At 45.8% G+C, this 16,370-nt stretch overlaps 1 protein-coding gene across 1 annotated transcript; it reads right to left on the reverse strand.

The window, feature by feature from the left end:
• Window positions 1–12,008: 12,008 nt before the first annotated feature.
• Window positions 12,009–13,645, reverse strand: LOC112891941 (transcription factor MYB2-like). Its single transcript, XM_025958951.1, has 3 exons — window positions 13,480–13,645; window positions 13,231–13,360; window positions 12,009–13,111 (listed from the first exon to the last, which is right to left on the reverse strand). Exons 1-3 carry the CDS (start codon window positions 13,643–13,645, stop codon window positions 12,361–12,363), a joined length of 1,047 nt encoding a protein of 348 aa, XP_025814736.1. The 3' UTR covers window positions 12,009–12,360.
• Window positions 13,646–16,370: the final 2,725 nt, after the last annotated feature.

Below are 16,370 nucleotides of genomic sequence, written 5' to 3' on the forward strand. Positions count from 1 at the left end.
TGGACCGCTCTCTACTTGCGGTGTTGGCGGACAGGTGGCGTTCGGAGACGCACACGTTCCACTTGCCGTGCGGGGAGATGGCCCCCACGTTGCAGCACGTGTCGTACCTGCTCGGGCTTCCCATTGCGGGTGAAGCTGTTGGCCCGGTTGCCGTGCCACCTACCTGGAGGGCGGAGCTTCAGGAGCAGTTTGCTGCAGTGAACCCGCCACTTTTTGTGAACGTACCTGACGCGCCCGGCCCCGCCAAGAGTTGGGTAATACAATTTAGGGTACGTACAATTATTTTTTAATTAATTTAATTGAATCATATGTGACTACCTCTAAGCATTGAACAAATATATTTCTGGCTCAGGATCTCCACCCTCTGGCTGGGCAGTACGAGGTGTCGCGATGCCTGCAGGCATATCTGTTGTGGTTGTTCGGCTGGACTCTTTTCTGCAACTCTAGCGGCAATTATGTGGACAAGATTCTCATGCAGTACGCGCGCGTGATTGCGGATGCGGAGCCGTACCAGGTACCTGGGTGGAGCTAGGGATCGGCAGTGCTTGCTGCCACGTACCGAGGCCTTTGCCAGGCCTGTTTGAAGACGGAGAGGACTGCCGTCATTACAGGCTACCCATTTCTGCTGCAGCTATGGTCGTACGAGCGATTCGCCATAGCACGCCCCCTAATCAGCGAGGAGCCTTATCCGCCTGAGATGTATGGGATGTGGCAGAGGATAGCCCCACGATGGGTTCGCTTTGGACCGATCGACGGGTAAGCTCTTTAATTTACTGTTGTACGTTTCTGTATATGCAAAGTACCGATGCAGTTATGTAATCTTGCAGATGAGCTGGGCACATCGGCAGGTCCGAAAAGCATACCCGCAGTTCGTGTCCGAATTTGATCGGATGCGGCCACAGGATGTCATCTGGACCCCGTACACCGCTGCGGCTGTCCAGACACGTGCGCCGCATGGGTTGTCCTCCCTCTGCACGCGTGACGAGGCGTACTGGCTCACAAAGGCGAACCTAGTGTTCGATATTATCGTAGAGCCGTACTGCGCCGAGCGAGTGATGAGGCAGTTCGGGCGACGACAACACTTTCCTCTCCTACCTCGAGCGTTCCAGGCCGTGCCGCGCAACATACACGAGTAAGTTTGTGATAACTCGTTTTGTATTAATTATAGAATCATTATCATAAAATAATGTTGTCTTTCAAATGTTTGCAACAGATATTCGCGCAGGGGATATCATGCCAACGAGGTCAACTGGGTGGTCAAGCTGCAGGAGTACGTAGGAGGGTGGCTAGATGCACGTGACGATGTGTGGGATGAGCCGCAGCCACACACGGAGGCGTCTTACGGCGCATACCTCCGCTGGTACCTCCCTCGCACGTCCGTACGTCACTCTTTCATGTATTGATGACGCCGAGCATCAGCACCAGCCGACCATCTCGGACACGTATCCCTCGTACCGTGATCAGGCGTAGCGTGGCGCGGTACGTCTTTCGCAACTTGAATTATTAAATCTTTTTTATAAAAGATCGATAACAATATTACTCTATTTTCCATTACGTATGCAGATCAGTCTGATCAATTTCGCGGAGGTCGAAGCTACATCTCAGATCACGTTGCTTGAACGTGGACTACGTGTACCGGAGGCACAGTACAAAGACAGCTTGTGTAAGATTCAAGATAACTTGACGCGAGCGTTACGTGTACTGACGTGTCGCGGCAGAGACGACGTGGGGGCCTCCAGTTCATCTCATGCGTCCGCCCACGTGTACACAGCTGGCCTGTCGACCTCTGCAGCACTGCACGCAGCGTCCAGCGGTATTGCCACTAGTTTAAGCTGTAAGTACTTTATAATTGCCATTTCGATCACCTTTGATATACACGACTAATTTCATTTGTTTTTATAGTCATGCACTCGACGGCAATGGGACCTCCTCCTGCAAGAATGGAGCCTCAGACTTTTGGCGCATATGCTCCAAGAACGTCTCTCCCGTCGGGTTCGACGCCAGCTGCACCGTACTCTCAGGGCTATACTCAGCATGCATGGTCGATGGGAGCTTCTGTATACGGTGGTCCATTCGGTGTGCCGGACTGGGACGACTGGGAGGGCGGCTCCGCCACTTGGTCAGAGTTGGTGGGCGGCGGCGCCGGGCCTGACATCATTGGTCCCTCCCAGACGTATGATGCTCCAGGTGCACAGTCCCAGGATGACCCGTTCATGCCTGCACCTCCTCCGCCTCATCCTCACCATGCTCCAGATGAATTTACGTACTCGGAGGACCACATACGCCGATGGGCTAGGACTAGGGCGGGAGGGGGGGGGGAGGACGAAGAGAGCGCGAGGTCCGGGACAGGCGGGGTAGGTACTCCAGATTCGGTGGACTTTTTATATTTAAACCGTTTTTGTATGATACTATTTTCTTTTTAATTGGTTGATGTATCGTACTATCGTAATATTTGGATTCTACGTTGCAAAACGTTATCGTTTAACCATCTTCATACGAGTTTTAGATACAGTAATCTTCTTCGTAAAATTGAATTCAAATTTTATATGTATACAAAAGAGTATGGTGAAAAAATATTGTATTTGAAAAAAGTCTGAATTTCAAATAGATTGTAAAATATAAATTCCAACAAAAAATAAAAAAAATAAACAGGGGCACTTCCCGCCTACTGGCCGGATAGGATCGCGGATTCCATATATTTTTCTAGAAAGAAAGATAATGTACTCCGCACAGGCTACACCGCATCGATCATTTCTCTCATTCCCTTTTGTTTGTTTGGGGCCCCAGGTTGGTTCGTTTCCTCCTCCTATCTACGCAATTCTCTGTCTTCATTCGTCGCGTGGCAGCCCGTCAGAAGCATGCCTCATAAGAATCTTTGTAGCGACGGTCGAAGCCTCGGACGAACCTTCAATCCTTTCCAAATTATCTAATGGCTATCCCCTTGTTGAAGGGTACGGCCCTTCCCCTCTATCCGTAAACGGTATCTATGGGCAACCCTGCCAATGAAATGGGGATTTAGCGAAATACGGGGTGCCTCCCGCCCACTGGCCGGGCGGGATGCCTGCCTCAGGGACCTCTTCGCGAATAAGAAACTTTTCTTATTCGCGAAGAGGCCCTTAGGAGGGGCCTGAAAATATTTTTGGAACCTCCCGCCCGCTGGATGGGCGGGAGGTCCCCGGCCCCACTCCTCCCGCCCGATCAACGGGCGGGAGGTACCTATTTTTCCAATTTTTCCCACCCGGCACCCCTTTTTCGATTTTTTTCAGTCCTTTTTTTTTAAAAAAGTCGTAGTGATACACCATATGACTAGATAGAAATTTTTTAAAAAAGGATTAAAAAATTAAATTCAAAAAAGAGGTGCCGAGTTGGAAAATTTCCAAAAAGGGGCACCTCCCGCCCAATCAACGGGCGGAAGGCGTGGGGCCAGACACCTCCCGCCCATCCAACGGGCGGGAGGTGCCTCTTCGCGAATAAGAAACTTCCCGCGGCGGCAAAGGCATCCCGCCCGCCCAACGGGCGGGATGTGCTCTTTTTCTTATTTTTTTTGTTCGAAATTATATTTTACAAACTATTTAAAATTTATACTTTTTTCAAATACAAGATTTATTCGTCATACTCTTTTGTATACATATAATTTTTTTTTTTAAAAATCGATAACAATATTACTCTGCTTCCCATTACTCATGCAGATCGATCTGATCCACTGCGCGGAGGTCGAAGCTGCATCTCAGATCACGTTGTTTGACCGTGGAGTACGTGTACCGGAGGCACGGTACAAAGAGAGCTTTCGTCAGATTCATGACAACTTGACGCGAGCGTTACGTGCACTGACGTGTTGCAGCAGAGACGACGTGAGGGCCTCCATTTCATCTCATACGTCCGCCCACGTGTACACAGCTAGCCCATCGATCTCACCGTGCTCCAGATGCACTCCCGTACTCGAAGGGGCACGTATACCGACGGCCTAGGACTAGGGGGGAGGACCAAGAGAGCGCGAGAACCGGGACAGGCGGAGTAGATACTCCTGATTCGGTGGACTCTGTATATTTAAACTATTTTTTTATCATACTATTTTATTTTTAATGGCTTGATGTATCGTACTATCGTAATATTTGGATTCTACGTTGCAAAATGTTATCGCTTAACCATTTTTGTACGAGTTTTAAATACCGTAATCTTCTTCGTAAATTGAACTAAAATTTTATATGTATACAAAAGAGTATGGTGAATAAATCTTGTATTTGAAAAAAGTACAAATTTTAAATAGTTTATAAAATATAAATTCGAACAAAAAATAAGAAAAAGGGCACATCCCGCCCGTTGGGCGGGCGGGATGCCTTTGCTGCCGCGAGAGGGGCATCTTCGCAAATAAGAAAAGTTTCTTATTCGCGAAGATTCACCTCCCGCCGTTGGATGGGCGGGAGGTGTCCGGCCCCACGCCTCTCGCCCGTTGATCGGACGGGAGGTACCCATTTTTGGAAATTTTTTAAATCGACACCTCTTTTTCGAATTTAATTTTTTTAACTCTTTTTTTAAAAAATTCTGACTAGATAGGCTCTGGAATTTGAGTGGCGGCCTGGGGGGCCTCCCTACGGAGAAAATTAGGAATACATATGTTTTGGCATGTGCTATGCATGCGGTCATTAGCTCATATTCATCGTGCCAAATCTGTCTTCATATAAAGTACGGATGCCTCAAGTAATCCCATTCCATCCTAAACTTCTAAACAAGTCTTTGCCACTTCCGGCTATGTAACATAGTTAGCCCGCCACGCACACCAAAACCTTCCCACTGATCTATCTGTCTAGTGCATGTCAACCTCCGATTGTCCTCCTGCTATGTGCCTGTTTGCCAGTGTCGCTGACTCGTGGCTGTTCCAGCTGCTAAGCTAGCTAGTGCATGTCGATTTGCACTGCCCCGTTGCTACTTCCCTTTTGCTCGCTAGTGCGTTACTGTCAACGGCGGCAAAGGGCCACTTCGCTCCGAGGTAGTGCGCGGCCCAGTGGGCTTTGTTTCCGGGAGGCGACGGCATCCCGGCTGGGATTTGGACACCACCGGAGGAGAGGAAGAGGAGAGTTCATCTTTGTTTTTTCCGTTCTTCCCATCCTCTCCTCGTTCTGACTGGCCTCTGACGGCCCGGTCTTCTTCTGGCTAACGAAAACGCCAGCCTTTCCACATCGCGGCGTTGAACAGTGCGCATTTCGGCACGAGGCTATTTACCTCCGTCGGCGTACGTACGTGGCCGTCCCGGACCCGCATGGGAGCCGAAAGGTCTCTTTGTCGTCACAGGCCGTGTCGTCAAATCTTAGCCCCCGAGTCACTCACCCCCCCCCCCCCTTGTCCTGTACTTCACTGCTCTGACCGGTTGAGTCACCGTTGCGTAATCCCGTTGCTGTCTTGCAGAGAAGGGAGAAGGAGAGGATCGAGCTGCCCGGCCGCGTGCTGAAGCACGCCCGGTCTCGTCAAAGGACAGCAGAGACGATGACGAACAGACTCTCCCGGCGAACCACTCGCTGCCTCGATCGCCATCACCGCCGGTGTGGACGTGCGCGTAGTTTACGGTGTCCGAATGCCCTGCCGTCGCGGCTAATGACACGCTTTGCGAGAGATATCTTCTCCAAATCCTAGCGTACGTCGTCGGCTCCAATTCGTGATCGTTGTTAAAGCAAAACGTGGGGAATAATTCCGGCCGTCAGAGCCGTTGTCAAGACTGGAGAGGGAGGGAGGGAGGGAGGGAGCGAGAGAGAGAGAGAGAGAGAGAGAGAGAGAGAGAGTGTTTCGCGGGCTCAAGCAACATAATTAAGCTAGCGAGCTAACCTAGCTAGCTTTCACATCCCTTTTTCTTCCAGTCCACTGCACTTCACTCCTGAACTACCGCTGGGACTTGAACACATGATGGTTGGTGATGGTGAAGGCCGGCCAGGGAAAGTATGAGCATAGTCTTCGTTTTAAATTCTAATTTTTGTGCAATGCTTCGAGATAAAGGATATCAGTTACCTAGCACATCAGGGAGGAGAAAGCTTGGAATTTCGATCTGCTAGCTGTGTGGTCACGTCAGGCTGGAGTGCTGGACTCATGCTGTGTTTTCTTCTGCAGGTTCGTGTGTCTTGTTCCTTTTGCGTTGATGCCTAGTGATGGGAAAGCTCGAATGCTCGATCAGGTGAACTGAACCAGCCTATTGGTTCCCAGCATGTGTGGAAAGCAAATACCTTCTGGGAGGATGATCTGATCTCTCCATGGATGGTGGAGGTTGGAGATCATTGCATTGGGTCACGACGCACTACCCGACACGGACTATTCTCAGGCAGATCGATCAGTGTACATACCAGATCGAGCAGCCAGTGATGTCGAAATTATTCAAGGTTTTTTAGCTGTCCTTCTCATGCATGGAATGGAAGACAGTTCTCCATAGCTTGGCCTACAAGCATGCTCCGAACTAACTGACGCTATGCTGAAGAAAGGTATGTACCCTTAAAAGTCTGGTGCAATGCCTATATGAGATGATTATGCACGTTCAAAGTTAGGCAAGCAGTCAAGATTCACTTTAAAGGGTCAGGCAAACGTGCAGAAATTCAAGTTGGAAGCTAACATCATGTACACCTAGTACAAGTAGCATGTTCTCATGTAACCGCTGTGCTAGCACCAGCAGGGCAATGGTTTGTTTCCACAGGTTCAGTGAACATGCTCAGCACGACAATTTGACTAAGACATGACAAGAACGACTTCTGTTTTTTCTTGCATTGACTCTTCTCCTGAAGAATGTAAAGGCTACTTAAAAGTTGACACGCTTATCTTGAAAGACTCCGATCACCAAGTTGGTATGGCAGCAACAAGCACAATAGGTTACTATGGGCAGAGCTAGCTTCTGTACATGCTACTATTTTATTTTGTTTTATTGTGGGGCAAGGAGGGGGGCAAAATAGGTATTATGCGAAGCTACCTGCGCCTTTGATTGTTGTCTTAGTACTAATATACAAGTCGTTAGCAAAAGCCAAGAGCTGATAAGGAGGCCCTGCTGGGTCGTGTGGCCCCCACCGATGGGCACCTCTCATGTTTGGAAGAGTTGAGTTCAGTCGTTTCAAATGAATGCAGAATGCAGCAGCAGCCAGCAAGTGAGTGTGGGTCACAACAAGGTGACAATGAACGGTCGATTTCGGATATGATCCCGACTTGATTGGATGGGATGGTTTCCCTGTTGATGCGATGCGTGCATGATGGAGATATTCGTTCGGAATCACGCCGGTTTGTCACGTATGCGCGGGTGGGGCCGCCCACGTACAGAGAGAAAAATAATATAGTGCACATGCAAGCATCACGAAATTTGTTTAAAACCAACAAAATTAAGTTCTTTCTTTTGTTAGTTTTGGTACTTTATCTCCGTTTCAGTTTCATACTTTACTTGTTACTGCCTTTTACCGTAGCAATTTGGACCGCGTTTGTATTTTTTGTTGAAAGAATATTATAAATATATGAGTTAAAGTTTACGATACTTGTGAAGTATTTTTCATGATAAATCTAGTAATGATAAAATTCAAGTATTTATAAACTTTTGAGTGACAGAACAGACGGTCAAAATCACTACAGCAAATTTCTGTGCCAAAGTAAACTGAGCTTGCATTGCATTGATATCATGCTTTCTGTAAATAGATATTTTGATAGCTTTCACGTATCAATAAGTCGTTGGAAGCACTCATGTATATACAAATTATGGGGGTTATAGAAATTTGAACTCTGGTGAACGGAGTCATGACCCCACCATTGTATCAAGAGGTGATTACATACTTTATGCAAAGGATTGCGTACATTGTAGAGCTTGTTTTTTCTGGTCAGATACTGTTACCTCATCTTAATTGACTATACACAAGCTATGATATAAGCAATGACAATTTTCTGAAATGTGACCATATTTTGTCTTTAAACCAAATGGTCATCAGCGGTCAAATTTCTCGGACCAGCAATTGTTTGCTTGGAAAATGAGAGTTGCTAAACCAAAAGAACCCTTGCTGCGGTAGGATTGTGACGTGTGCATGACACATCCTCTGTGCATGGCTAGCTCATTTGTACCGCATAGAGTTAAACCCTTATCAGTAGTGTACATCCATACTTATTTCCGACACGTTGTGAAATGTATGCTGCACGTAACTGACCCATTGTAAAAATGCACAGTACTACTCAAAGTCAATGGTAAACTCTTCATTTTTGTTTGGAGGCTGTAACTGACTGGATCGGAACAAGCTGCCTATCCAACTTGGCATTTTTCATATGAATTGAAGATGATGGTAATGGCCGTCTATTTTATTTGTTTCATTGGACTAATTGATGTTTGTCTATTTTGTAAAATCAAAGATCTTTTTAGTACATGTAACGACATGTATGGACCTTCACATCATAAAAAATGAACCGATCTCTCAAAGATCAATCTAAAGCCAATTGAATGGCTAGGAAATCAGTTTGTAAATAAAATAAAAAATAGGCAAAAGTTACGAAAATATATATGAATATGCACAATAATTGCAGTCAGGCGCATGTTAACATCACTGTTTCCATAAGAGCGCAATACATTTTTTTTGATCATTTCTATATTTAGTAAGTCTCCAAGACAGCATATATTATATATAGAGAGCACTAGGTGCTAAGCTACCTCCTACTTGCCCTTTGCTTGCAGGCATGTGCTAAGTGGAAATGTTGACTTTATTGAGGCAGATGGATTTGATATGAAAAGGACTGGGAAATAATTCTCCTCCACTCATAGAGACCAGACAAGAAGAAACTGAAACCTGCTTATTTGTCAAAAATGAGTTGTTTCCCTTTTCTACTTCTGATTTGGGCGTCGTAGATGTCAATATATCCTGCAATATAGCTAGGCTTCAAGTCTACTAGAGCGTAACAGGGTATAATCTAACCAATCTCTATTTTTTGAACAACCAATCACTGTATTCAAAATTTGTACGTGCTGAATTTTGGTCCATGGAAGAATTTGTGGAGTACTAATTTGGAATAACAAGGATGCATATATATATATATATACACACATACACACGCACACACGCATAAATCCACTATAGCTACATGGAATTGTCTCAGCAGTGCCCTGCAAAATTTGGACCTGTGTGTTTGTCCCTGGCGGTCAAGATGAACAAGGCAGGGAGACTTGGCATGCATGGCCTGGCAGGGGGCAGGGGCTTGCCGCTTGCACCATGGCATGCCATGCGTGTAGCTGTAGCCTCTTCCGTCCATTCTGCGAACAGGGAGAATTGATGTGTGCGCGCGGAATATTTCTGTGTTCGTCAGATCGGTCCATGCGTCTAGCTCGATCGGATGACAGTACAGTCCCTCTTTCTCGCGACGGTTGTCTGTTTCCGTACTTGCTGTCGGTTCTGGAATTAACACGTACAGCTTCTTCGAAGGCGCGCCGCAGCATAGTGGATTAGTTATATTTCTTGATCCCACTCGCAGCGAGCTAGGCGATCGACGGACTCCAAACGCAGCGGCGGCCACCGAGTCCGTGCATGGTTTGCAGATGCATTGGAATGCAGCATACGAAAATACATCTGTCATCCGTTCCTCAACTTGGTAATTGGTAAACCCTTTTTTTTTATCTAAAAAACTTGGTAAACGGGTTGTTGCATGGAATTCTAGTGCCAATATATATGTTGTTTATTTTTCCTATTACTAGTATTTGCTATCACCGTCCTAAGTATGTTGTTGTGTGGTGAAATTTTGTAAAGCAATATAGTATATTGGCTATATTATGAATACACCAACCGCTTAGTATATATAGCTTCCAAATGTTGATTGAATATAGTATAAAAAATCAAATATGTTGAACAAAAAGCACGGAAACATAAATGAGCATACAAATGCTGCCATCTTGAAACTAGATATATAGTTCCACAAAAGTTCATTGTTACACTAGCTACAGTGCCCCCAAGCCTTTTCACAAAGAAATAAAATGGTATAATGATTTAAATTCAATTTTTTGTGCGTCATGACATTTATCATTTCTTTCAGTTAATAAGTGCTGTTTTGGTTATTCACTGTATCCTGAAATCTTGTTTGTCAAATTTGTATTCATGTCCTTGTTGTTCCTGAAGCTAAGGTTCTTTCCCATTATTTCATCTTCGGGAAAGGAACCTGCACTGGTTGTCCAGAGAGCTAGAAAGTGATTGAGCTTCTACCTTCTAGAATACAATCATGGCAAGATAATTCTGTGCATAGTTTCTTTTTCTTGCTCTTTTCTCGGTTTCCTCTTGCACATACTCCCTCCGTTTAGAAATGTAAGGTATTTTGCTTTGTCTTAAGTCAAAGTAGTCTAACTTTAACTAAATTTATAGAGAAAAATATTAACATCTAACACATCAAATAAGTAAATTATAAAAATATATTTTATATTGTATCTACTTATTCTCATTTGACTTTTAAAATATTATTATCCTTTTCTATAGAGTTGGTCAAACTTAGACTGTACACTCTTTTAATTTATAAAAATGGCGTGCATTGTGGGGGGCACTCTCCCACAGGTTTTCAATCATACAAAAAATAAAGGGGGAAAGGAATCCATCTTAAGTTATCATTCTCTCCAATCAAGGCCTTCCCTTTCCCATCTGATCACAACACTTTTATTTCCTTTCATCCTCTTTCACATACCATGTCCCACATCCTTTAAGAGGAAGTCTACTAGCACAGTGTGCTTGAAAGCTCCATGAGTCTTATCAAGCCATTTTTTCAAGTTGGAATCAGCTATAGGTAGAATATAATTTTCCTTTCTGCCTTTCCCATCAATAAAAAAATATTGAAAATGAAAAATTATAGCCATTATTGCAAAGTTATTCGGTCTCACATTAGATTTGGTGTGATAATATGTTACATCATTTCCTTCATCATGGTACACGATTGGCATTTTCTTAACAATGCAAGGACAATACCATGACTGAAAGGCTAACCTGTTCCCTATGAGAATGTAAGTAAAAATACGAAAAGATAATTTCGATATACTTTATTGTTAGCTAATAATATAAAATAATTCTGGTTACGGTTAATGGTTTTATATCCAAAATATGAATCTTAAAATTTACACTAACCTTCCCTACTTGTGTCAAAAGTAGAACTTTGTTAGAGCATTTGGGCACCAATTATCACTTGAACTTGATTAACACCAAAAAAGTGGCTGTGAGAATATTACAACATCGTTATAACAAGCCCTCCTTCTCTATTAATATATGCCAGACAGAGCTCGTGCCCTGGTCGTTTATGAAAAAATATTGCATCAATATTTTCACAGAGAAATGGCTGATGGTAGGCCCAAAGACAATGATGATGCACCACCCTTGAATGTTGAAGTATCTTATATCTTATTACGTGTTTGTAATGGAACGTCCAAACTCTCATTTTCAATGGGAGCTAAAGCTAAGTGGCCTTAGCTACGGCCGTGAAAAATGTCATCTAACTTCGAGAAAAAATGGGAGCGAAGTAGGCTTAGCTAGAGGTGTGCAAAAATAACCCTAGCTGAGAAGAAAGGTGGCGCTCCCAGTTTTGTGTGGAGGAGTTCAAAAACCATGCATTATTACACTCCAAATCCACGGACAGGTGCAGTCTAAAGCCGAGTGAGGTTGCATTGATCGATCCCTCCAAAAAGCAGTTGCCACCAGCTGTAGCTTCGCCACCACTGCACACGGCGATGGAGAGAATCGGTCTCGAAGCGACATGTCATTGCCCACTTTCCCTGGCGAGCACGCCGGTACGATCGAGACCATCTCCATCGCTCACGTACGTATCGATCATCTGATGATGTGTTATTTCTTCACCACCCACCACGTACACAACCCCACCAACACACGAGACCACATCGATCCATCTCTCCATCGATCACTTGAAGACAACGACCTCTCGGTACGGTGGTCTCTCCCTGATGAACACCAACGTACACGAGAGCTTTCAAGAACGAAGCAGATCGATCGATCACATGAAACCAGTGGAAGCTAGCTCCAAATGGAAATCACGCGCCATTGAAAAGTGACAACACGTGTACGCACACATACGCGTACGTGCACCATCAACAACGACTACAGCTTCTACACAAACCATGATGAACGATGATCAAATGATGAACAGCTAGCTGAATCTCGATCGATCGATCGATGGATCAATATCGTCCGAGACGTCTAATAAGCTTTGGTAATTGGTATCTCGACTACTAGCTGCTAGCTTTAGCTCCACTAGTTAACTAGTGTGGCATCCCGATCATCGCTAGCTAGCTTTAGGAGAGGCGCGTCGCAAGAAGCAACCTGCACCCATCATGCGGCCTCTAGCTAGCTAGGCTCTAGCGAGCTAGCTAGCTAGCTGCCTCTCGACTGCCTGCTTCTAGATTCCTCCTCCCCACTGATGATGATCGCCGAGCTTCCTCGCCGCCGCCTGGCAGAGCTCGTCCGTCCGCCACGACGACGGCACGTAGGCGCCGTCGTACTCGTCCATGGCGCCGCAGGTGCTGTGGGCGCCGTTGCCGCCGCCCATCATCGTCATCATGGCGCCGCCGCCGGTGCAGCAGGCCGAGTTGAGGTAGTCCAGCAGCGTCGAGTCCGGGTAGACGTCGCCGTCGGCCGGGCCCAGGTCCAGCCCGTCCAGGCCGAGGCCCCCCAGCGCCGCGGAGTCGAACGCGCCGGCGCCGGGGCCGTCGAGGTCGGCGTAGGGGCCGTACTGGTCGACCCAGCTCAGTTCGGAGAAGCAGGGCACCGGCGGGAGCGCGGCGGCCGACGTCGAGCCGGACGTCGACGTGCTCGGGCTCGGGTCCACGGGGTAGCTCTGGTGGTGGCCGTAGCCGCTGCCCGGCGCGCTAGTCGCGTCGTGCTGGCCGCCGTGGACCGGCGGGGAGGCGGAGCCCAGGCCGGTGGCGACGTGCGCGGGGTGTAACAGCGCCGGATCCACCTGGTGCGCGCTCGTGGCGGCCATCTTCTCGAGCAGGCGCGGCATCCAGTAGCAGCGGACGGCGTCGCGGAAGACGGCGCTGTTGGCGTCCACCCGGAGCTGCCGCGCCTGCTTCTGCACCCGCGTCCGCCAGTAGTTCTTGATCTCGTTGTCCGTCCGCCCCGGCAGATGCTGCGCTATCCTCGACCACCTGCCCATATGCATATATGTTATTCATTTTTTTTAAAAAAAATCACATGAATAATCCGGATCAATGTTTTACATGCTCAAATTACAAATAACAGTTCATGCTTGTTGATCATCAGTTACCTGTTTCCCCACTTGGAATGGAGCTCAAGGATGAGGAGCTGCTCCTCCGGCGTGAGATTGCCGCGCTTGATGTCAGGCTTGAGGTAGTTGAGCCACCGGAGCCGGCAGCTCTTGCCGGTCCTCTTCAAACCTGAATTGAACCAAGCAGCAGATCAGATCAAGAGCAGATTATTGCGAGGAGATGCAAGTAATAGCTGAGAAATGGAACCAGTGTGTGCATGGATGGAAAGAAATCAACAAACAACTCACCGGAGCAGCGGGCGAGGAGATTCCAGCGGCCCTCGCCATGGCAAGCAATGTAGTTCATGAGGAGGTTGTCCTCCTCCAGCGTCCAGGGGCCTCTCCTGAGCTCCATCATCTCCTCCTCATGCTTGCTGCTCGTCACTGCAGCCATGGCCCCTTTCCTCTGAGACATTATTGTGGCCTGCCTCCCTGCACCTTCTAAGGTGTTGGATGGTGATCCCCTGGGAGGGTGCAACCTACTTATAGATGCATATATATAGCCATGCACTAGCACTAGCAGCTACCTTAAAGTTGTGGGTGGGTGTGTAGGTGTAGGGGATTTGGAAAAGAAAAGGTGAGAGATGATCAGCTAGAAGAAGAAGAACACCAACAAGTTGAGGATTGGGGCCTAGCTGCATGCAGAGACAGAGAGAACTTATTGGTGGCTTCCCTTTTATAATGACTTGTGGCAATCATATGCAGGGATGTCTGATCAGGGGGCAGCTTCAGATCCCAAGTCCTAAGACTTGAGGACTCGTAGCAGAGGGTGGTTTGGTGGCTTGCTTGGCTACCTTTGCTTCTTGTGCTTGCTGAAGAGGGGAAGGAGAAGAAGGCCAGGTGTAGTGCTAGTGCAGCTACACACCAAAAGGTCCAAAGCTTCCAACTCACAGAGAGAGAGAGAGAGAGAGAGAGAGAGAGAGAGAGAGAGAGAGGCTTTGTTGAAATAGTGCCCACTCTTTAGATTCTTCCCTACATGAAGCGTGTTTGACTGAACAATTTGTCACCCTTGCACTATTGGGATTAGACGAGAGAGGGGGAGTGACATGGAGAGATGGGCAAATTGTTGGATGTACACATGCTGGAGGTGAACCACCTCCTCCTTTTTGCACTGAATGTCTGGGATAGATAAAGAAAGCGCGAAAAATACAAACTTGCTAAATACTATTCCTCTTTTTTGTTTTTTGAGGGGTCATTATTCTTTGTGATAAGATCAAAATCAAGACTGCATATATGACACGTAGGCGTATATGCTACAACCACATTTTTATTTTTATTCCTCCCTCAAATCATTGGCATGCTTGTCCAAAGCAAGCACACTTCAGAAATGCAGATGTTTCTTCACTCAAGCAGCCGCCTATGAGCCTATGACCGACACTGGTCTGTCTTGTATCAGAGCAACGTGGTGCGTAATAATTCACCGGTTTAAAACAAGGAATTATCTGGCCAGAGCTTGTCTACTTCAAGCAAAGAATAAGCAATCAATCGGGGAGACTTCTGCCGGCAAAGCACATAGCTTTTGCAGCTCTGTTTTCTCAAAAAGCCAATGAAACACTGAACTTTGGAGACAGCACCCTGGGGAGTAAGCAAAGATTAGGTAGGAATGCCTGCACAGGTTTCCTGGATAATCATATTAAATATTCGTAGAACCTAATGATTCTTGACCTAACTGCCAGGCATGCTGGTAAAAAAACAATTCAAAGGTTTAGCAGCTTGAACACTGCACAGTTGCATGAATGACGTAGTGGCGGTCAAATCCTTGTGCTGCACCTAATGTGTCGTCCGGAGTGGTTGTTTTGCGGCTTCGCAGTTTGCAGCCTCCTTGACTAGATTTTCTGTACAACAAATCATTCTAAAGTCTGGAGAGAAGTTCTACTATACTTAGAGCATGCGTGAATGTACTTGAAAACATAGTCAAATGACAGGTCATTGCGTCATGCATGAACATCCCGATGTAGAATATTTATTTTAAGCAGAGAGCCATATATAAAAACTGTTCGATCAAAAATCATAACAAGTCAAACAAGTAACACACTAGCTGCAGTTGATTGGAGGTGAACATTTGACGCTAAGGGTTTATTTGTCAGAATGGGCCGAGAAATTAGGTCTAAACCCTTTCGGTTGGGTCTAATCCCTACCTACTGAAACAAGCCCTAATTTTGCAAGACAACCTAGTCGCTAAACTGTGTGTACCAAATTTAATTTTGTTGCTAGGTTACCTAGCTGGATGATTTAACATGACATATAATTAAGACATCTACTCCTTTCATTCTTTCGTCCTATAAAGAGTGTAATTATAGTTTTTTAGACAGATTAGTACTACCGTTAAAAGACCTTGGTACCCTTATTACCCAGCCATGTGCACCTATTTAGGCGTGCTATTTTTCTTTTTTTCACCAGCATAAATCACGGCATGCCAAGTAACTAAGACTGTAAAATTTATTTTGGACACTTGATTAGGCATATGCAAGGTAATTAAGTAGGCCGCATTTATGATCCAATTTCTAAGATTGCATTTTTATAGAAATTTTTAAATATATCTGAATTGCAAATTTTATAAAACGGATAAAGTATATACCAAAGTTGTTGCGGGCCTGAATGTTTTAGAGTCCAGCCCGCACATGGAACAATCGGCTCGTGTACTGAGACACCAGTATTGAGTCTTGCATTGAGAGCATTTGTGCTCCCTTCATCCTAAAAGAAGTATTTCGAAATTGATGCATTTAGATCCTATTTTGTTTGAATCCAAATACTAATGGATGAAAGTGCTAAACTTTAGCATTAGACTATCCAAACAGAAGTGCTAATAGGGTGGGTTAAATTTTAGTCAAGACTTAAAAAACTTTAACATAAGTATGAGTGCTAATATGTGCTAAAATTTAGCATTCAACTTTAGCTCTTCCAAAAGTATAAATCCATGAATTCTACAAAAATAGCAAGCATTTTCGACTACGGATCCTGCGTGTGCTACAGTACATATCACCTACCCCCAGTATTGTCTACTGAAACACAGCGTACCAGGTGGTACACGATCAGTGCTAAAATTTGTGGTAATCCATTGCGGCCTTAGTTCCATCAATTATTAGCTGCAAAACCTGCTGCTTTTACAACTATCCTTGGCATAATCTGTAAACTAGAAC

Source organism: Panicum hallii, chromosome 5, assembly GCF_002211085.1.
Source record: "Panicum hallii strain FIL2 chromosome 5, PHallii_v3.1, whole genome shotgun sequence".
NCBI classification, from domain to species: Eukaryota; Viridiplantae; Streptophyta; class Magnoliopsida; order Poales; family Poaceae; genus Panicum; species Panicum hallii.

What these genes read in the sequence shown, in the direction of transcription:
- LOC112891941 (XM_025958951.1), bottom strand. Translation starts at nt 13,645, where the DNA reads ATGTCTCAGAGGAAAGGGGCCATGGCTGCAGTGACGAGCAGCAAGCAT. An exon ending in TCTCCTCGCCCGCTGCTCCG is followed by an intron (nt 13,361 to 13,479) that starts GTGAGTTGTTTG and finishes GGTTCAATTCAG; the next exon opens with GTTTGAAGAGGACCGGCAAG. An exon ending in CATTCCAAGTGGGGAAACAG is followed by an intron (nt 13,112 to 13,230) that starts GTAACTGATGAT and finishes GCATATGGGCAG; the next exon opens with GTGGTCGAGGATAGCGCAGC.